This window comes from Diorhabda sublineata, chromosome 4 (genome assembly GCF_026230105.1).
Source record: "Diorhabda sublineata isolate icDioSubl1.1 chromosome 4, icDioSubl1.1, whole genome shotgun sequence".
Classification (NCBI taxonomy): Eukaryota; Metazoa; Arthropoda; class Insecta; order Coleoptera; family Chrysomelidae; genus Diorhabda; species Diorhabda sublineata.
In genome coordinates this window covers 26,433,405-26,455,199 of record NC_079477.1, presented here as the reverse complement: position 1 = coordinate 26,455,199, position 21,795 = coordinate 26,433,405, and the positions used below count along the sequence as shown (strand labels likewise).

The 21,795-nt window shown below is 33.8% G+C and overlaps 2 protein-coding genes across 3 annotated transcripts in view; one reads left to right on the top strand and one right to left on the bottom strand.

Moving 5' to 3' along the window:
- LOC130443025 (polyamine-transporting ATPase 13A3-like) overlaps positions 1 to 13,762 on the top strand; it is a 48,798-nt gene extending 35,036 nt beyond the window's left edge. For both annotated transcript variants that reach the window (XM_056777468.1, XM_056777469.1), the window contains exons 10-16: positions 202 to 383; positions 2,307 to 2,507; positions 2,563 to 2,751; positions 4,294 to 4,392; positions 5,590 to 6,135; positions 6,747 to 6,954; positions 9,310 to 13,762. In XM_056777468.1, the coding sequence (XP_056633446.1) occupies positions 202 to 383; positions 2,307 to 2,507; positions 2,563 to 2,751; positions 4,294 to 4,392; positions 5,590 to 6,135; positions 6,747 to 6,954; positions 9,310 to 10,307 (2,423 nt within the window). In that variant the 3' untranslated portion in view covers positions 10,308 to 13,762. The remainder of the gene's footprint in view (positions 1 to 201; positions 384 to 2,306; positions 2,508 to 2,562; positions 2,752 to 4,293; positions 4,393 to 5,589; positions 6,136 to 6,746; positions 6,955 to 9,309) is intronic.
- A 1,723-nt stretch (positions 13,763 to 15,485) lies between these two features.
- LOC130443135 (zinc finger protein 11-like) lies at positions 15,486 to 21,742 on the bottom strand. The gene is made up of 6 exons (XM_056777618.1): positions 21,517 to 21,742; positions 21,210 to 21,461; positions 20,395 to 21,152; positions 18,784 to 19,135; positions 18,363 to 18,725; positions 15,486 to 16,317 (listed from the first exon to the last, which is right to left on the bottom strand). Exons 1-6 carry the CDS (start codon positions 21,628 to 21,630, stop codon positions 15,847 to 15,849), a joined length of 2,310 nt encoding a protein of 769 aa, XP_056633596.1. The 5' UTR covers positions 21,631 to 21,742; the 3' UTR covers positions 15,486 to 15,846.
- Positions 21,743 to 21,795: the final 53 nt, after the last annotated feature.

Genomic DNA, 21,795 nt, shown 5'->3' with positions numbered 1-21,795 from the left:
CATTCAAAACTTTGTTAAATGCGTTCATCAATGCTACTCAGATCTATTGCAAAGAAATATTTGAGGTCTTCATAGAGCTAAAGGATTCTTCTTCTTCTAAAGATTAGAAGGGACTAGGCTGTTAAGGCTGTTCGGTCAGTTTTAGTGAAAAAACGTTGGTACAATTGTTTCTTTATGATTTTAATTTTATTTATTTTTTAGATAATGAAAAAGTCTTCGCCGTAGTCATTAGAACCGGTTATTTAACAACGAAAGGAGAGCTTGTTAGAAGTATTTTATATCCACCACCTGCGGATTTCAAATTTGATACTGACAGCTATAAATTTATAGGAATTTTATTCGCAATTGCTACTTTGGGAGTCATATATACAGTGGTATCTAAGGTAAAGCATTTTTAGGAATATACGGTTTTATAAATAACAAAAAGAAACAAAATTTCTGCTGGAATAACCGTATTAATATGTCAACTTTATGACACAAAATGATAGTGGTAAAACATTTGTTAGAACTAACTGGGTCCTTATCTTTACCTATCTTCATCTGTATTCCAATTTTTTCTACTTCTCTATGTTTTATCATCATCATTTGATATTTGCTACTATCCCAACATAATTTACATATGCTATAACTTGTTCTGTTGATCTTTCACTATCTGTTTCTTTTTTTCTGCATGTACGTTCGTTGTTATTGACTGCGCCACCTTCTGATGTTACCGACGACCATTTTCTCTTGCTCGCTTCGTCTATTTCTTTATATTTCTCTTTGGTTTATTGACTAACAAAAGTAAATGTATAATAAAGTTGGTGAGGAGGTTCAAATAATAGCAGTATAACACTTCAGAACTTGACAGGAGAGTTACTTCCAGAGTGCTTTTCTTCCGGATTCCTCTTCCTGTTCTGAAACTCTCATAGGAACATTTTCCTATAGGAAAGGCTCTAATTAAAGGCGTTAGTGCTATTATACTGACGAATGGATTGGTCTCTACATTTTCTTTGATTTTAATTTTCGAACTAACTCAATCAATTTTAATACACTTGGTAAATCGAACGAAAACACCAACTCTACGCAACAAAACGACGCGTTGATCCGAACTTATCGACAATTCGTAAAGAATAAGTCACTTATAAACTCAGAGTATTCTCTCAATCATAATAAAGCACAAGGAGAAAATTTATGCTACTCCAGCTGTTGGAGTATGGAAAAGAGGTGAATTTCCTCGTGTGGAAGAAAAGCTGGTCATTTGGCTTAGACGGGGTAAAAAACAAAAAGTGTCTAGAAGCGGAAACCTGGTAAAAGAAAAAGTAAAAGAGCTCACGCATCGAAACCTTTGCGGCGAGTGATGAGTAGCTTACAAAAATGTTTTTGGGGAAAGTGGAAGTGTTAATGATGAAGTTTGCTCAGATTGGCGCGCTAAATGGAATATTTTGATTGAAAACTATGATTCCCGAGACATTTCTAATACCGATGAAACAGAGGTTGACAGTTTTACTTGCAGTGAATATGGACGGATCAGAAAGCTAAAACCCTTAGTAATAGTAAAAGCAATATAATCGCGATGTTTCAAATGAGTAAAATCATTTCCTACTAATGATCGTGCTAACACAAAAGCTTCATGACGACAGTACTTCTTAACAGTTAATGGAGACATGAAACAGCAAAAGTGGAAATTTTGACTGTTTTTAGATAATTGCACTATCCACAACAGTCCTTCTACATTGTCCAACGTAGAACTCTAATACTTCCAAATTGCAACCATTCGACCAAGGGATAATCCATAATTCTAAGACGTTCTACCGTAAAGAAATTATTAAGCTCGTTTTGGAATCTCCCGACAAGCAGCTAACTGCGAATGTCACGGTTCTGATTGACAAGGCATGGAGAGCTGAAACACCGCAAACGATGTTTTACTGCATCAAAAATGGTTGAAGAAACTCTTCCAATAATTACGGATGACGAAGAACCAACAATAGAGTTTTTCTGACTTTGTTCCAGTGGATGAAAATGTTGCAGTCTCTGGTTCACTTCACCGATGGCGAAACGTAATCTGCGATAGATACAAATGAAAAAATCAACGATGAAGATGAAGACGATACATCAAAACCTTTGGCAGAAGTGTCGGTTAAGAAAGCAAGAGCTTCTTCTTCTTTAGCACTTTCTTTTCGTTGCTTATAATTTCAATTATTTCGCTGGTTCCATTATTTTTGATACTGTTATTGTCTATACCTTCCGTAGATATTCTTAGATTAAATTTATGTATCTAACGCCAAAAGGGAATGTTAAATAAATGATATTAAATTTTGTTTTAGAGTACCAGACAAATAGAAACAACTGATATACTGATTAAAGCTTTGGATATATTTACCATAGCAGTACCGCCTGCACTTCCAGCCGCCATGACTGTAGGAAAATTGTACGCCCTCAATCGATTAAAACACAAACAGATTTTCTGTATTAACTCGAGGGTTATAAACGTATCAGGATCTATAGATTGTGTTTGTTTCGATAAGGTACGCTGTAATGATGGTTAAATATATTTAAATACGAGTAAGATCGTTTTTTTAGACTGGGACATTAACTGAAGATGAATTAGATATGTGGGGCGTGGTTCCAGTAGAAAACAATGAAGTGAAACCTGCGTTGAGAGATGTTAAACAATTAAATAAGGCATCGGCTCTTTTTAAAGGAATGGCTACCTGCCATTCTCTGTCTGTAATAAAAGAACAGTTAGGTGGAGATCCTCTAGATATTAAGGTAGCGTATAACGAAAAAATTACTATTTCATGAGTACTTATAACTCGTATTACGGACTATATTCTATATACGTCTCTTTTTTCAATATAATTTTGAATAATTGACATTTAAACGATAATGGACGTTTCTAATTTGTAATTATTAGATAGTTTGATCAATAATGATGGGGCTGCAGCTAGTACAAGGTTTTTTGTTATATTAGAATTATCATAATGTTTGTTAATTTCATTTGAAATCTGATTTTATTCCATTGGTGAAGTTGTCATCTCTATAATCGACAACTAGGGTTGATTTATATATCTCTAACTGTTTTATAGCTAGCACCTACGCTAACACAAAGAGTTCCAGATGATCTACGTGTTATGGATACCAGACTTCCTAGCAACACTATGATCAAAGAAGAAACTGCACATAGTCGCAATGCTTCTCAGTGCTTGAAATTTCCGAAGAACTTGTTGTCCAATGAGGAAGCAGTTGGGCTTCAGAAATACTTCTGCAAAGATTGTTGATGTTCTAGACGCTAGAAAACGCGTTTCTTCGTAGTTTCTAGATCGTTTTGAAGAAATTTTTTAGCATAAAATTGTCACCTATAAAGAGATATTCATGCGTCATAACACCTCAGAATCGAATCGTGCAAGAACGACGAAGAAAACCTCTTGAAAGTCAAAACTCGATTATGTGCGTGGAAAGCGTTGGCCATAGTTTTTGTTGTCCTAATGTCCTTATGATGAAGATCATCAACGCGATCTATTACTTTGATCCTTTTGGATCAAGTGAGCCCCATTATGAACGCCAAAAGACGAGATAGTCTCAGCGGCGAGGTGAGGCCAACCTTCAAGTGGAAACATTCTAGTTAGACATTTAATACGGTGACGGAAAGTAAAAATAGTAAAAAGAACTCGATTTTTCAAAATAGCACTCTTCCGCATCAATACACTGCTCCCAACGAGTTTTCGTACGTCTCCAGGACCGTCTGGACCGTAATGATGTTCAATTTCTGCGTTAAACAGCCTCTACCGAGCCGTGATGCTTCCTCTGAGCGTAGATTTTATTCTTAGGAATGTAAATAAGTATAGTGGGGCCCTAAATATCTTGGCAGAACACTTTCCGGCTGACTTTTTGCTTCTTTGCTCCTTTGACAACACTTCGCGTGCACGATCCCAAAAACTTGGGTTTGAGGAATGTTCAATTTATCAGCAATTATTCTGTTCCAGCAAACGCTCGAGTACAAGCGATCTGCTTTCTTCAGAAGTTAAATTACGATTTTTCCCAATATCCCACCCCTTCTATCGGGTGCACGAAGACCGCTTCTCGTCCGCACATTCGCGCAGGCAAAAACCAGTCCTACTTTTAGAACAGACCCTGTATATAATAAATATATAAAAACAAAGGGAATTATATTGAAAAATAATTTGTATAAGTGTAATTTTTATTGTAAAATAAGTTTAGTTTCTACAGAAAGTCATTTAAAAATAATGATGAGCATTTTGTTAATATTATAAGTCTTCTCTATTGAAAAAATTTTATTATAACTTGTTTTAGATGTTTGAAGCTACTGGATGGGTGATAGGAGAATCCATGGATGATAGGAAACATAATCACATCGTCGTCAGACCGAATATAGCTTATTCGGAAAAAGGGGTAAATATTAAATATTTTTTTTCATTCTACATCATTGTATTTCGAACATATTACAAATTTTGTATATTCTTTTTATAAAATATATGTCTTAATGTCACAAAAAAACAGATGTGTCAATTTTTTTCCATTGATATATTGTTGTTTGGGGGCCATAGTGCATTCAAAATGTAGTATTTTTTTGTCCACTAAAAGTCATTAGAGATTTTATATTTTAGTATAACCCTAAAACGATGATTGTCAGTGTTTTCAAACTGTATTCACTTTTTTGCTTTTCAAATTTCCCATGTTAAATCCTTCTTTAATATTTACAAATGTGTTCATGGTTACATCTCGATTTTGTAAGTATAGGACTGCGCCCTAACATAAGAGAGCCGCTTTTTTTTTCAAACTCCAATCGCTCCATGCAGATGCTAGGGGGGCAGATGAAAGCGGGCATGCGACTGCGAAGCTCTCGCACTGCACACTCCGCCATTGTTGACATTCAGGCGTCAGTCGGCGTTGTGCTAAAGCCACGTAAGCGTGTCCGCCATTATTGATGCTCCCGCCAAGTGTGATTCGTTTTCTACAGGCTGAAGGCGTAATGCTGCAGAAATCCATTGGAGAATGAGTTGTGTGTATGGGGAAAACTTCGTGAGTGATAATGCGTGCGTGAATCTGTCGTTTCAGGTGACCCGGTTCAACGAGTTGACAGAATGGTTAGAAAAATGCAGATTCACCATTACTGCTTTGTCTACGGAATTTCCAGAAGTTTCAAGGTCTGTTTTGTACTCTGCTTAAGCTCATTGGCGGCAACTATCTTTGAAGAGGATATTGATAAGCTTGACCACAGATATAATAAAATTATTGTTTTATATGAACTTGTCTTTTATTTATAGCCTATCGGAGGTTGAAAAAAAACGGCCCTCGTAGTTCGTCTAATCTAATCAGGATAATCAGTTATTTTGGTAGAATTATTGCATTACCGTCAGTCTTTAACAAGTATGCAAAGTTTAATTTAATCTGATCGCTCAAAGTGGGGCAAAATCGAGGCCAAAAAGACACTATTTACTACAGAAATGATATAAGAACATAAAGTAAAACGAATTGTTAGGGTATACTAAACAGAAATGTGTTTTATTTACATTTCTATCCGTTTATTTTATCAATATTAATTCTATATTTTTACTACAAATATCAATTGTTTTTTTGCTGTTACAGATCGCCGTACAACTAGAAATAATTAAACAATTCCAATTCATATCACAACTACAGCGTATGAGCGTAATCGCTCTTTCCACACACCATGATCAATATTCAGTTTTCTGCAAAGGTTCGCCGGAAATGATCATGACATTGAGCAAGCCGTCGACTTTACCGAAAAATCTTATGGACGAAGTACAAAAATATACCGTACAAGGTTACCGTGTAATTGCAGTCGCTACGAAAAATTTAACGATTAGCAGTGCCGATACCGTCAATAAAATTGCTAGAGAAGAAGTCGAATGCGATCTGGAATTTAGCGGATTGATAATTTTAGAGAATAAATTAAAACCGGAAACATCCGGTATAATAGATACGCTGATTAAAGCTAATTTGAAAGTTGTTATGATAACAGGCGATAACCTTCAAACCGGTGTTCACGTGGCTAAAGAATGCGGAATGGTGGAACCTAATCAACATATCATCGAGATAATAACTGAAGAACCGACCGATCAACAACTGGCCACCATCAGCTATAAAATTATTAGTGAAGCCGATATAACAGTTAGTATTCATTTTTATTTTTTTCTAATAATACACTACTATTTTTTTGGGTCGTTTCGTTTCGACGTCAAATAATTTCTAGTTTATCCAATTATTAAAAATTAAATCGATGTTATATCAAGAAGCGTATCCAGAGATTTTGGGGCTCTTCCTACACTCGTTAAAGATACCAAGGACACCAATTCATACAAAGTTTGTTTCTCCAGAGCATGAATTAAACTGTTCAAGTGTTAAAGACATTGCGCAAAAAAAACCGAGGAGACTCATTCTTCCCGCACGCGACTTTAGGTCCCAGCCACGATGGCAATGGCGACGGAACATCTACCTTTCGGCATAAGTCTTGATGATTGTCTTGTACGTTGCTGGTAAAGAGAGTTTGAAAGAGGACGGTTATCGATTGGTGATGAGGCATGCTCTGATAGACTCATCCCTTTCAATTACTGCTGGCAACATTGAGGGAAACAAACATGTCATCGATGAAGATCAAACATGTACCCATGAAGCGCTTAAGGCAACTCTTAGTGTTAAAACCGCAACGATGAAAAACATAATTTTCATAAAAAGACTTTTTGTATATAGTAAAATGATTTTTTGTCTTGTTTTTCTTTCAGAAACAGTTCAAGACTAGGTCTGATATAGAAAAATACCAACCGAGAAATTATTGTTTCGCCGTTACCGGTAAATCTTGGGGAAACGTTGTGACGTACTTTCCAGAATTAATACCAAAAATAGTAACAAAAGGAGTAATTTTCGCTAGAATGTCGGGCATGCAAAAACAACAATTAGTCGAAGAATTGAAGACCATAGGATATTATGTTGGTAAGAATTCATTTGTGACTTTATTAGTTACTGGCAACTCCTTCTTCACGGATATGAACGTTTAATACATGAGAGGCCCGCGTTGATAGCGTTATCATACATGTAGATTTCCTTCTTGTCCCTACTGTGTTTTAGTATTGTAACGCGTAGCTAAGGCTCGCTGTTTTTATGTAGGGTTTATTAAAATAATAATGTTGAAAGAACGAACTATTATTTGATTGTTTATAGTTTAAAGTCACTTGAAAGATGTTGACAATTTGATAGAAACTTGTTATTTTTTGATAGAATCCAAAATTTGATCCCGCAACTTAATAAATTGATAAAATAAGGACCGTTTTTTTCAACCTCCAAAATAAATTGAAGATAATAATTTTATTACCAAAAGATTGGCACACTTGTTACTTTTCGACATAATTACCGAAGAGATTGAGACATTTGTCATATCTGTGGACAAGCTTTTCAAAGAAAGCTACCGCCAATGAATTCAAGTAGAGAGACCTTGAAACTTTTGGAAATTCCGTAGACAAAGCAGTAATGGTGATTCTGCGGTTTTTTTTAACCATTCTGTCAACTCGTTAAACCAGGTCATCTGAAACGACAGATTTGCGTCCTTGGCTCCCTTCATCATGCACATCATCACGGCCATCTTTAAACTTTCGACACTATTCACGCATAACACAATCACTCATGAAGTTTTCTCCATACACACGACTGATTATCCGATGGATTTCTGCAGCACTATGGTCTTCAGCCTGTAAAAAACGAGCACACTTCGTAAAACACACTTGGTGGGACCATCAATAAAGGCGGACGTGTTTACGTGGCTGTACCACAACGCCGACTGACGCCTGAATGTCAACAATAGCGGAGTGTGTAGTGCGAGAGCTTCGCAGTCGCCTACAGCGAATGCCCGCGTAGCGTCTACATGGAGCGATCGGAGTTTGAAAAAAATTCATATTTCAGTCTATAATACAATTTGGTGTTGAAAATTAAGTGATGAAACTAATTTTTTAAAGAAATTCAATTGTCTTACTTCATATTAAATAACCACGTAAAGTTGGAAACGTTTCTTCCAGTCTTCATAGCTTCATGAGCTCGTTTACTTTGATAGCCTTAACCTGGTCGGTTACAGCCTTTTGAACGTTTTCTAATCATCCAAAAACCAATAGTCATTGTTTCAGATAATTTAGGAAGAAAGAAAAACAGGAGGACTCACGTCAGGTGAATAACGAGGTTCAGGGATGTTTTTAATGACAAATAATTCGTTAATGAACTCGCAAATATCTCTCCTATCTCCAGTTCATTAATCAAAATATACTGTACATCCATTCTAATCGACTAAGTGAATAAGAACTCGGAATAGGTCGACATTTTCATCGGTTCTTACAGTTAAATACTTTCTGTTACTTGCTTTCTCTTCTATCTACTCTCGTTGATACCTTAAACCATAGTAAAACTTGTTTCTTAACAAAACATAACCTCATGTGGATCTTTGGCTTCTTAAGTACGGCTCTGGCACAAATATCTACGTAAGATGCAAAAATCTTGTTTAGACGACGCCATCTGAAAGTTGTTCGTTCCGTATTCATTTACATACCGAAAGTTGCGTTTTGAGTGTTCCATGTAGTGAAAGTGACAGTTCCGTATTGCAAAACAATTTCGGGACGTTTTGGAGTAGACAACTTTGACTTCCCTAAATGTTGACAGTTGACAGTTTCACTTCGATGATTTTGCATAACTTTCTTCCACCACAAATACGAATCAATCAACAAATTCTATCGAAAACACATTTACAAATTGTATAGAAATCACAAACACATCTACAGAGATTCCATCACATCTAGTAGAGATATACATATTCCGTCTGGATCCAATAAAAAAATATTAATAATTATCCTGGAGTCACAATCAACAATACTTTTTGCAAATAATTAATAAATTAATATTGACATTGCAAATATCATTAAGTACGTTATATTGTTCAATAAATAAAACGTTTATAATTCTCTATTATTTATTTTCTTTCATCAATATTATTGAAAAAGTTTTGGATCTTATGCGTCGTCTAAAAAATGTTGTGTACGCCACGGCTGAAATACTACTTTATTGGACTCGGCCAACAAAGTAGCACTTTCAGTCCTTGGCATACAAATAACTATTCATTCAAAAAAACTTGTGAGAACAAAACTACATCTTATTTTGATAAATTAAAATTCCTCTATATCGAGAACATATTCATATGTATATATTTTTTCTTCGAGTGAAAAGATTTCATAACGTACTAAAAATGACAAAATGACTCATCAATTAATTTCCACAAATCTTTTAGATTCTTACTGAAAATTTTTTTTCCAGCGATGTGCGGAGACGGTGCCAACGACTGCGGTGCACTCAAAGCAGCTCACGTAGGAATCTCCTTATCAGAAGCGGAATCCAGCGTAGCGTCACCGTTCACTTCAAAAATTCAAAACATCTCGTGCGTACCGAAAGTGATCAAAGAAGGACGAGCAGCACTTGTAACATCCTTCGGAATATTTAAAGTTATGTTATGCTACAGTCTGATAGAATTCACATCGGTTATGATATTATATAACATAGACGCTAATTTGACAGCTTTCGAGTTCCTTTACATCGACATATTCCTCATATTAAATTTCGCTTCTCTCTTCGGTATGACGAAAGCTAATAAAGTTTTATATAAATCGGCGCCGGAAAACTCGTTGGTAGGATTTATTCCTATTAGTTCTATAGCTTGTTATTTAATATTATGCGCAGTTTTTCAAATTTTCGCTTATTATTGGATTCAAACTTATAGTTGGTTCACTGCTTTCGTTTACGTCAAGTCTTCAGTTCAAGATTATACATCGTATGAAAATTACGCGGTTTTCACCGTATCTATGTTCCAATATATTACAATGTGCTTCGTATTTTCAAAAGGAAGTCCTTATAGAAGACCTTTATATACGAACATACCTTTTACTTTATCGTTGATCGTAACATGTGCAGTTTGCGTTTGGATGACTTTGATACCTTTCGACTGGGTTAGAGACATTATGGACCTTGAAGATACTCCCATTGAAGGGGCTGTTGCTATGATAGTTATAGCCGCTGTTAATTTCGTCGTTAGTATTATTTTCGAGGACGTTTTAGTAGAATGTTTATTGGGAAAAATTATTGTACCGAAATTCAGAAGCATTCACAGGTCTCATAAAAAATATTTGGTAGTTTTGAGAGATTTAAATAGAGATTCCAGTTGGCCTAACATAAATTATAAGGAAACTACAGTTTATAATTCAGGAGAAATTACTAATGGTATCAACAATAGAGGTTATGTAGATGATGAGACTAGGTAGTTAGAAAATTGTTTTGAAAAATGTAAGCGAATAATTTTTGATACATGACTAGTTGATTGTTTTATCTTTGTCAAATATTTTATGTAGGTAATCAGAAAAGTATAGTGTGCAACACGAGAGGACACAGATTATTATCAGACAAGTATTGAATATCCTATTTTTCTATTTTGTACCTATAACACAATATGCAAACGTTTTTCTTGGGGGAATGCGGGGCGGAACGAGACGGCTAGCTTTAAACTCGTTTTTTAAATATAAAATTTCAAATCTAGGTACTTCGATTGAAGAAAATAATCTATAATTGAGTTAACCATGGTTACAAAAAATTACCAATTAATTGGAAATAATAGCAAAATCAACTTTTCAACTATTTCTCCTTAGTTAAGTTAGGAGGCACACAAAAACGGCCTCACCGTCATCACTATCAACGTCAGCACCAATTGTGACATGCTGAACCAGATATTCATCCTTCAGTTGATTTAGAATAGAATTTCAGACAATATATTACATCCTCTTCATTATCTTAATCTGAAGAATCAGATTATTTTTTAAATACAAATATATATTTTTTATTTTGACGACTCTTTTTTACTGAATACACCGTTTACACCACCACTCACAATAACACAGTCTGACGCGCGTTTCAATAACCAAGTTATCGTCTTCAGAGACTGAAGGTAAACTTTTTAGTTTCGTCATCGTCTTCAGAGACTGATGTAGTGGTGTAAACAGTGTATTCGCCAACGGTTTCAGAAATTCCAACGCAACTCTTTTTTTTTTCTCTATTCTTTATATTCCTTTCAATACGTTCTTTTCATTATCTAAATATATTTTTCTTTTTAGCACGTTCCACTTTCTTGGCCTCTTTAATGATTTTCTTCAACTTTTTCTAACTCATGGACAATTGCTGTTTTTTTTGGACATTCTTTGCTTGTTCTATTCAATTTTCGGAACAGGCACAACATTTTTGAAGACACTGTTGAATATGATGTGCTTTTTACTACTACATCTGTCATACAAGACCATTGTAGTAGATTGAACAATCCATCTCTCGTCACTTTTGAATAAACTTCTTCAATAATTTCCTTATGGAATTTTTTATCATCAGCTTGATCTTGATCAATTAACTCAATGTCTGTTGTAGCCGCAGTGCGAAAATCGTCATCAGTAAAAACAGTATTATCAGGAGTAAAAATTTCTGTTTTCTTGAAGCCATTTGAACCGCTCTGCGTCGTAGATGCTCGAATAAATGCAGCTCTAACTAAACTAGAAATTTGAAATAATATCACCATTTTTCGAGAATTAGATCTCGTCCATCCGAACTTCCTCCTCATTGTAAACGCTAATTGGTCTCAGTAAAGCAACGTACAGAGTTGAATATGGTGAGATCAGAGGATAGAGCACTTTTTGAATCAGGCTAAAAGTAATTCTGATGTTACCTAAACCTAACCAGTTTCACTCACTTCAGCCTTTCCTCCAGGTGGCAGCCCCAGTTCAAACTCTTGATGTGATATCAGCAATTTGCCGCTAATATATTAGAGTAAGTTTTGGGATTCACCGCGATTCCCGTCTCATCACAGTTGAAAATCTTGTTAGTGCCCTTGAAGTGGCTTCTGGTGAACGTATACTAATATCAGGGTGCAATAACGGCGACTTTTTTGAGAGCGAATTATTTATGGCCTCTTCTAGTAATTATGGAGGTGTGTAATTGAATTATCCACTTCGTTCTTCACCTATTTTCTTATATTTTTAAGAAAAACTTTGAATCTTTTTATATTTGACGTGTGATCAATTGTTTATAGAGTTTATCAGTATTACCAACCAATTATAGTTACCACAATTTTCTTTTTTATCTGGTTCATCATCTGAGATTTGTTTAAACAAATCATCTTTTCTGTAAATGATAAATGGCTAAAATTACTTTTGGGGGGGAGGGAGGCGAATGATGCCTACTAATACTTGGAATATTATGAGTACATTTTCAAATTAGTCCTGACAAGAACTGTCTTTATATTTTAATAAAACTATAAGAAGAACACAACGAAAAACAAAATGATTATTTGTTTACAATTTATACAACTGTCAATCATAATATATGTCAACAGTGCTATGTAAAACCGGCTGCGATTTGATTAATCAGGAATCTACAGAATTGCCAACATAAATTCAAATCAGTCCTCCTACTTTAAAAACGGGGTTAAGTATAATATTTAAACAACTTTTTAATTCAAAATAGAAAATGGGAGTAAAATAGAGAAATAATTTGTATTAGACTTGTTTTATAAGAAAATTTTGTAGCACTCGTTGCTTTATACCTGCACACGTCGTGTTCAAAAAAAAAACGCTTCTTCTTCTTCTTCCCTTCATAATAGACCTGTTCCTTCTTCGACATCTTTCCTCATCCTGACTCCAGATTATCACTCCTCCTATTTCGTGGTCGACCTCTACTCCGTTTTCCAATTGGAGATTTACCCCTTACTGTTTTTACCAGTTTAGCATCTCTCAATCTACTTATATGTTTGTTCCATTTTTTACGCTTCTTTCTATGTATAACAGTGTTATATATTTCTGTGGTCTCCAAGAGTTGTTTCGTTTTTAATGATTCTGGTTTTGTTTCTGATGCATAGGTCATTATAAGCCTGATTGTCACTTTGTTTGTTGTTTTTGGTGTTTGTTCCGCCATACTACTTGTCCTCTTCCCTCGTCTTCTACGTCTTCCTAACTGGTTATGTCAATTCCAAAGTACTTCTAATAATCCTTGAAGATCAACTTCATTTTCGGCACATATCATGGCGTCATCGGCGTAGCACAGGATTTTGATTTCTGTGTCACCCATTCCGTAACCTTTGCCTAGCTGCACCTTCCTTATGATTTCATCCATTATTATGTTTAATATTATGGAACTGAGCGACTGTTAACGATATTGACTGGTATGGGTTTTGTTTGTTTACTCATAGGTATATTTCTATTGTACAATGTCCACTCTAATACGGTCAAATGCTTCTGTGAGGTCCATGAAGCATAGGAAAGCTAGTTTGTTATATTCTCAACTAGTTGTCGGAGAATAAATACTGCGTCCACGCATGATCTTCCTGATCTGAATCCTTGCTGCTCTTCTTCTAGTATTGTGATCGAGTTAATATTGTTGGTGATCTTGTACTGGTTAGCCCATCTGTCTGGTATTTTACAAGCAAATATTTCGCGAGATTTAGAAAACGCGTGAAACAAAATATTGTCTTATAAAACTTGTATAATAAATAATTAATTCCGCATTAGTTGCAGTATATACTACTTTTTAGTGATATTGACAGGTAAAATGATTTTAAAATTGGAGATTTTTATTTATATAGGTATTTATATAATTAGGAAATAGATTATGTAAAATACAGCAAACATGCGAAAAAAAAGTGTACCTATAACATTGTCTTTAAATATATTGTTGTTATTTAAAAAAATTTTTTTACTACCCCAACTTCTTACAATTAACTCATGTGACAGGAGTATAGTTTTGTGGTTCTTGAGCTACGACGCCTGACGAAACAGGAGGGAAATTTGCTATTGCGGCGTTGCCATATTAATAAAATTAGTACACAAAAATTGCGATTAAATTGTCTTCTTCTGCGAAATAATAGAGAGAATGATATTCTTAAAATAAAATATAAGAATATTAAAAATAAAATTTGATTTTTTAAACAATAAACATTAAAGTTAGAAATTAGAAATTTATTTTATTTTCGTAGAACCCAATAAAACTAAGATGAGTTAAATATCATTCATGTGGAACGTTTTGAATCGAACCTTAACTTACCGTATGTTATAATAACTAAAAATTACTGGGCCATTGGAATCCTACCATTGCGTGGCGAGACTTGGTTCTCGTCATACAAATCGGCGATTTGCTGAGAGCGGAAATTGTTTATTTACGTGTAATCGTGCAAAAATTCAAGTGTGTATTCAATAATGTAGCAAAAAAGTGGCAATTATGAATAAACGCAAATAAAAACGAGCCAAAGTTTAAAGGGGAGGACGAGGAAGCTCAAATAACTTTAGTCGGCTACCTCTAAAAAATATTGGAGAGAACAGCTGGGGAAGTTCAGTAAACCCTTTCAGCAGCTGTTCCAGGGTTAGTTTAGTGAAAAGTTATAGTTGTATATGATGTCAAAGTTAAAATTGTGCTGTCATTGGTTAGGTCTCAATGCAACCTAAAAGTTTCTCAATGTCTAGTCTAAATAAACAATAATTGATAATTTTTAGTTGAGTAAACCCTTTCTGTAGTTGTTTCAATGATAGTTTAATGAAAATTTATAATTGTATATGATGTCACTCTCAGCAACCTAAGAGTTTCTCAATTTCTAGCCTAAATAATCAAGCAGCAGGTGTACCAGGATTAGTTAAGTGGAAAGTTAAAGTTGTATACGCTGTGGCAATTAAAATTTTTGCTTTCATTGGCAAGGACACACAGCTGTCTAACATTTTCTCAATTTGTTGCCTAAATAAATGATAATTGATCACTTTTAGTTCAGTAAACCCTTTCAGCAGCTGTTTCAGTTCAGTTTCAGTTAGTCAAAAGTCATGGTTGTAGACAAGGTACAAAGTTCAAATTTTGTTTTAATTGGCAAAGACTCATAGCAACTCTAAAATTTATCAATTTGTAGCCTTAATAAAAAATAATTGATAACTTTCTGTTCAGTAAATCCTATCGGTAACTGTTTCAGGGATAATTTGTGGGGGTCATAGATTTCCATAAGATAAGAAGTTCAAATTGTGCTTTCATTTGCAAGGACTCGCAGCAACGATAACAGTTTCTCAACTTCTAGCCTGAATAAACAATAATTGTCAACTTTCAATTCAGTAAAACTTACCAGCAGCTGTTCCAGGAATAGTTTAAGCGAAGGCCATAGGTAAAAATTTCAAATAGTGCTTTCATTTGCAAGGTCTCACAACTACGCTAGTATTTCTAAATTTCTAGTCCAAATAAACAATAATTGATCATTTTTAGTGCAGTAAACCCTTTCATCAGCTGATCCAGGGATAGTTTAGTGAAAAGTTGTAGTTGTACATGTGGTAAAAAGTTCAAATTGTATAATCATTAGCAAGGACTCACAGAAACGCTAACAGTCTCCCAATTTCTAGATTGATTATACTAGGAAATTTTAAATAAATCGACACAAAGACAGATTTAACTTTCAGATAAAGTATGAAATTCAAGTGTGCTTTTTTATATCTGAATAAAACTCAGGAAACTCTCTATAATAACTTACATACAATATTAATGATCGATAGATTTAAAACAATAAAGATATTTTTGAAACTATGGTCGTAAACATAAAAATACATTTTTTTGGAGAATAAACTACATTAAAATAAAAAAAACGAAGAATAAACAGATGAAAAAACATGACAACATCCAGTTTCTTTATAGTAACAATTTCAACTTATCATGAATATATATCGAATTAACAAAAAAATAAAGAAATCTATAACCGAATTAAAGTGTTTCCAATCACAAATTGATTTCAACTACAAATCACATGTACATTCAACTAGATACATTTTCTTTTATATCAGATGAAAAACATTCATCATTGGGTCCCCACACAATTTCAGTTTCTGCAACATCTATTTCCATTTTAACCTCTTCCACATCTGCAGGATGTTTCAGCATATGTTGTTTCAGAGATTGTCGCCATTTTGTACTAAAATCACATTTACTACATTGCAGAATTGGATCTTCATTTGCATTTAGATTTTGATGGCCTTTAATGTGCTTAACCAACGCTCTCTTATACTTGGTTTTATAATCACAGTGATAGCATCGGAACATTTCTTCGTCAGACAATTTTTTGTGTACTAGTAGATGTCTGGTGAATAATTCTTTCCTATAGCATTTATAATAGCATTTGGGGCATTTGATAAGATTCGATTCATCTTTTTCTTTATGCAAACACAACTGATGGTTCATGAAACTTGTTTTGTATTTTGTTGTAAAAGGACATAACGAACACTGAAACTAATAAAAGAATCAGATTAGTACAAGCATAAATTAACGACTCTCTTAGACACACACTGTCCATATAAGTGCCCAAACATCCCCAATTCGTCGCAAAATCAATTCTTCTTACTTAAAAATGAGCTAACCTACTTGAACTGCTAGAAATTGTTAGACCGTGTTTCCCCAGATTGGGGCAATTCGATTGAAAAGGGAGACAATTCGATTGAAAAGGGGGACAATTCGAAAATAATCTCTAAACAAGTTTAACCCTTTTGACCTGGGCCGTTTAAATACAATGATAGATTTCAGTGCCAAATTGGAGGAAAGAAATCTGATTCTTAAATAATTGCTGTCAATAAATATTATAAATTCATTTGTAGAGACCAAAATATCAACTGGTTTTTTTGCGTCGTCAAGTTAACCTCCCAGCAGCAGATGGCAAACTCACATGTCTAATGACCCAATAGAAAAAGGTCCCGCTGGTCACGCAACCTGTCAATGTTGTTATTGTTTGTAACTTCACCAGTTTGTAGGTTATGTTCTGCTGTGTTTCAGTGCGGGAATTGGTTGGCTAGTGTTTTCTTATACAAAAATATGGGGATTGTGAAAGTGGTGTATTAGTGAAAAGTAGATCAAAAGAAAGTAAAAAGAAATGCATAAAGCTTACCAAACATAAAATTGCCAAAAACTTGAGATATTATACCCCATTTGAGTATAACGTATAACGAGTAGCCTGTGCGAACACAATACAAAGGTACTCCAGTGTGCTAAAGTGAGTCCAAAAAATACCCTTAACTTAAGAAAAATCCTATATCTTTCTTCTAGTAAACATTTACAAGATCAAAAAATAAGTAGACTCAATCAGGGTCTGAGATCCCACAGTACCAACTGCTTATGCCTTGGCGACCAAAAAGTACATTCATTCATACTGAACACACTGTTTACACTACCACTACACCAACACTCACAATTCCACTGTCTGACGCGCGTTTCGATAACTAAGTAATCGTCTTCAGAGACTGAAGGTAAATTGTTCAGTATGAATATCACCAACAGTTCCAAAAATTTCATCTTAGACTCATTCATAATCCTGAAGTGAAGCATCAGAGGTTCCGCACTACCAATTTCTTAGACCTAAACGACCAAAGAGTAAGTAGACTTGTTCATCATCCTGGAGTGTTCCATCAGAGGTTTCAAACTACCAGCTTAAGTCTATCCGACCAAAAAGTAAGTAGACTCATTCCTCATCCTAGAGTGAAACATAAGAAGTTCCACACTACCAATTCCCAAGGTCCAGGAAATCAAAGAGTATGCAGATTGTTAATTATAATCCTTTTTAATTATTCAATTTTCCTTCTCGTTTCATATTTTTTCTTTACCAAAATTTAACTCAATAACAACATAGACCACTCATTATAAAGCTTAGGCTGACGGCTTTGAGATGCTAAAATCAAAAAAAGAGATTTTTTTGCTCACAAGTGTATGTTCGATTGAATTTTCAACTTCCAAAGTTAAAAAAATTTTTAAACTAAATTTAATGTTTTAAAATTTGTATCAAATCTTTTTGATGTTAAAATAAACTATTCTATCTGCATTTTGTTATTATGTAAGTCTAATTAATAATAATTTATTTATTATTAATAAGAATTTCATTCAAACCCACATCAATTCCGAGCACATATTTCTCATTTTTTAGGGTTGTAATATTTATAAATTACATTTAGCAGTAATTATAAATTTCTATTTGGCCACTTATGAGGTTTTGAATATTACCTCCTCATCTTTTGAATTAAATTTAATCATATTCACATTGTTACAAAGCTAGATAAGTTATTCTTTTCTCCCCTTTGTCTATATGTTAACATTGTTATAGAAAAAAAGAGAATAGAATATTTTAGGGCTTCAGATACAAGGCCTTAGAATATTCTTGTTCTCATATAGGCAAAAATTAAGTAACAGGAAATCATATTTACTTGTGTTGACCAAACCTCCATCAGCTCTGTGTATCCAAGAAGTCCTTAATAATAATCTATGGTACAAGATTGGAATTGAATTTAACTCACCATCTTAATTTGACTGGATTCCCCGTGCATTAGTTTCTGATGGTTCTTCAATCTCTTTTTACAAATTGTTCTATAGGAACAAGTACTGCATTTCAACCATTCTGGATTATCTTTGTGAATAATGGCGTGCTGTTTCAAATCTTGCAGCCTCTTTGATTGATATTTACAATGCTTACAATAGTATGTTTGTAATTCTTCGGGTTTTTTATGTTTATTATTATGATTGTTCATTGTTTGCTTCACATATGTGGTAAAATCGCATGTCTCACAACTGTATAAGGTAATCGGTAAATGGCCTCTTAAATGCTCTTTTAAGAATCTTTTTAACGTAGTTTCAAAATCACACTGATTACACTTGAACTTCTGAAAAACATATAAAAAACTTCATTTTTTTTTACTATTTCCACTTACATGAACTAACCTTGAGGTGAATAACCTCGTGTACCCTCAAACTCCTCTTCCATATGGATTTATATTTACAAAATTGGCATTTGTACCATACCACGTCCTCAACTTTTCTATGAGTTATCATGTGTGGAATCAAACATCGTTTATTCTTTGTACTATAACTACAGTTGGCGCAATAATAAGTTTCTCCTGAAGAATTATCTCTGGTACCATGTATTCTTATGATGTGTTGTTTCAAATATCGTTGATGTTTAGTTGAGAAGACGCAGTGTTCACAAGAAAAAGCTATTTGATTGTGTTTTACTACATGGCGCTCAAGATCTCTTTTCCACATTGTTTTATAAGGGCATTCCTCACATTTATATCTAACATGTAAAAACCAATAAAAAAAATTAATGTGCATTATAATCAAACTAAATTAATAACAAATAGGCATTATAGTACATTGAGCAACTGGTGCAGGAATAAGATATTTGATACAAGTGATTAATAATCCTCTCGCACAGGGCCGGATTTAAAATTTTGCCGCCCCTAAGCCCAATATTTTCCGTCCCTAGTTACTTTCTTAAAGACCTTTTTCTAAAAATTATAGCAAATAATTACGTTTCTGAGGAATTTACTTGAATTTGGGCGTCTGTTGGGTGTCGAGAGTAATATGTCATAACATAGTCACATGGCCAAATTAGCTTAGGCAGCTTCACTATAACTTTGAGCCCTCTTTAGAGCCATAAAGCTTCTAATCCTTCTACATCTTTCAAGTATTGCTGGCACATTTGGAGCTCGGCTCCCAAGCAACTTGGACATCTTGGAGCGTAGAAGAAAGATGTCTGACCTAACTTTTAGTAGTTTTACCGAAACTACCACAGCAAATGCTCTTCTGAGCTATCCAACATAATCCCACTTAGAGCAGTATCTACAAGACCTACTCGACAGGCCAAAACGTCAATTTATCAGGACTCCTTTCTTTGGAAAAGTGCAAGCCTGTGGAATCAGCTACCAAAGCACGTCTTTATCGAACATTACAACCTACATAAATTCAAGATCAATATCTCCACCCGGAAGGCACCATTTAAACTACTCAAGTGTAATAGGATATATCCTCTTGGTTTTTACATAAGAAAATAGCCATTGTGATGGAATTCCAAATTTCGTAGTTTCCCAACGAGTTTTGTCTAATCTCTGCAGTACGGTAACTTGTATCAAAATTGCAACTTCCTCGAAAATCCGGCTCGAATGACCATTATTTATTTCAATGGACTTCAAAATCAGAGTGCTTTGCTAACCTGATGTTAAATTTTGGCTATTTATTTTTGTTCCAAAATATTTTTATATGTATCATTTTCTCTCGGCAGTGCGCCCCCTAGGAACTTGCGCTCATTGGTTCGGGCTTAATGAGAAATCTGGGACTGCTTTCACACAAATATGAAATATTTTGTTTCCACATGTGTTGTACACTATACTTTTCCAACGATCTTTACAAAATACTAAATTGCAGTAAGTTATGCATTTCATGTTAATTGAAAATAAAATTCTGCTCCCTAATTGGGGCTATTACCTATACATGGGGATATTATATCATTTCAGAGAAATATTATAATTAAGCCATCAAATTGAATAGACTTACTTTTTCAGTTCTTCATTATGTTTGTTATGAGTGAGTTTGTGCTTTTCTAAATTTCCTTGTATTTTCGCTCGGTAAGTGCACATATCACAGTTGTACCAAACAATCTCATCTTCTTTTAAATGAGTTATATTGTGATTATCAATAACATTCCTATATTTTGTAACAAAAGAGCAAAATTTGCAACTATACATTTTTGGCATGTTTTTATGATCAAAATAATGATAATTCAATTCGTTTTTTGTTGAAGCAATGTAACTACAGTATTTACAATTGAATTTCTTTGAAGAAATGTCATTAATTGTCAAATTAACAGATCCGTCTTCATTGACACGTTGATTTATGTTGACAGGTTGATTTAATGCTTCTAAATAATGCGGTTCAAAAGGTACCACAACATTTTCATTTAAAAGAGCACCAGTTTCACCTTGTTGGAAATAATGGGTTTCAATTTGATGAGTGTTCTTGTATACAATTTCAGTCTTTAAAGTACTAATCCTAGAATCACAATCTCCATGTTTATCTAATTCTGATACCTCCCGCATGATTTCATTTTTATATGATTCCTTAGCATCACTAATTTTTGTTATCTTTAAGAATTTTAACATTTTATCCAAATGGATATCTTTAAGATTTTCAGCTGACATATATTGATTTAGCTTTCTCTCAACTTCCAAATACAAATTAATAAAATTGTATGTGGAATGAACTACTTTAGTACAACTATTACACACAACCGCATCACTATTTTTTTGTAAATCCTGAAATACCAACAAAAATAATTTTAAAAGTATATAATTAATGTTATTTAAACTTACGAGTTCTGGAAGATACGCCTTTAAACATTTAGCAAGTACACATAATTTATTAAATCTATTATAATTATTAAAACAAAGACAACATATAATCTCAAGTTTGCTTCTTTCTAAATGAAAATCATTTTTAAAGCTATTTATGTAGGTTTGAATCTTTTTCTCATTGTTTATACAGTTTAATTTAAACTTATAACCTATTTCCAGCTTGGAAACGCAGTTACCACAAATACTTGGTTCGGAAACGATAAACTGGCTCTAAAAAACAGTTTTTTTTATGATTAAAATTAATAAACAAAATATTATCTTCAACCTTTGGTAAAAATAAATCCAACATATTTGAAACTTCTCCAACTAGCATATAGTGACCTAAGTTTGAATTAATTGTAAGACATAATCTACAAATTTTCACATCGGTTTCTTCCATCAATAGTTGTTTTATTTTTATGCTTTCTATTTAAATACTTTAATTAGAAAATGACATAAATATCAACAAATAAATAACCTACAAATCTAAATTACATATGTGGGTGTCAAGTAGTCATTTTTTTAAAGAGGACCTTGATATTAGAGGTAGTCAATTTTTAGTTTT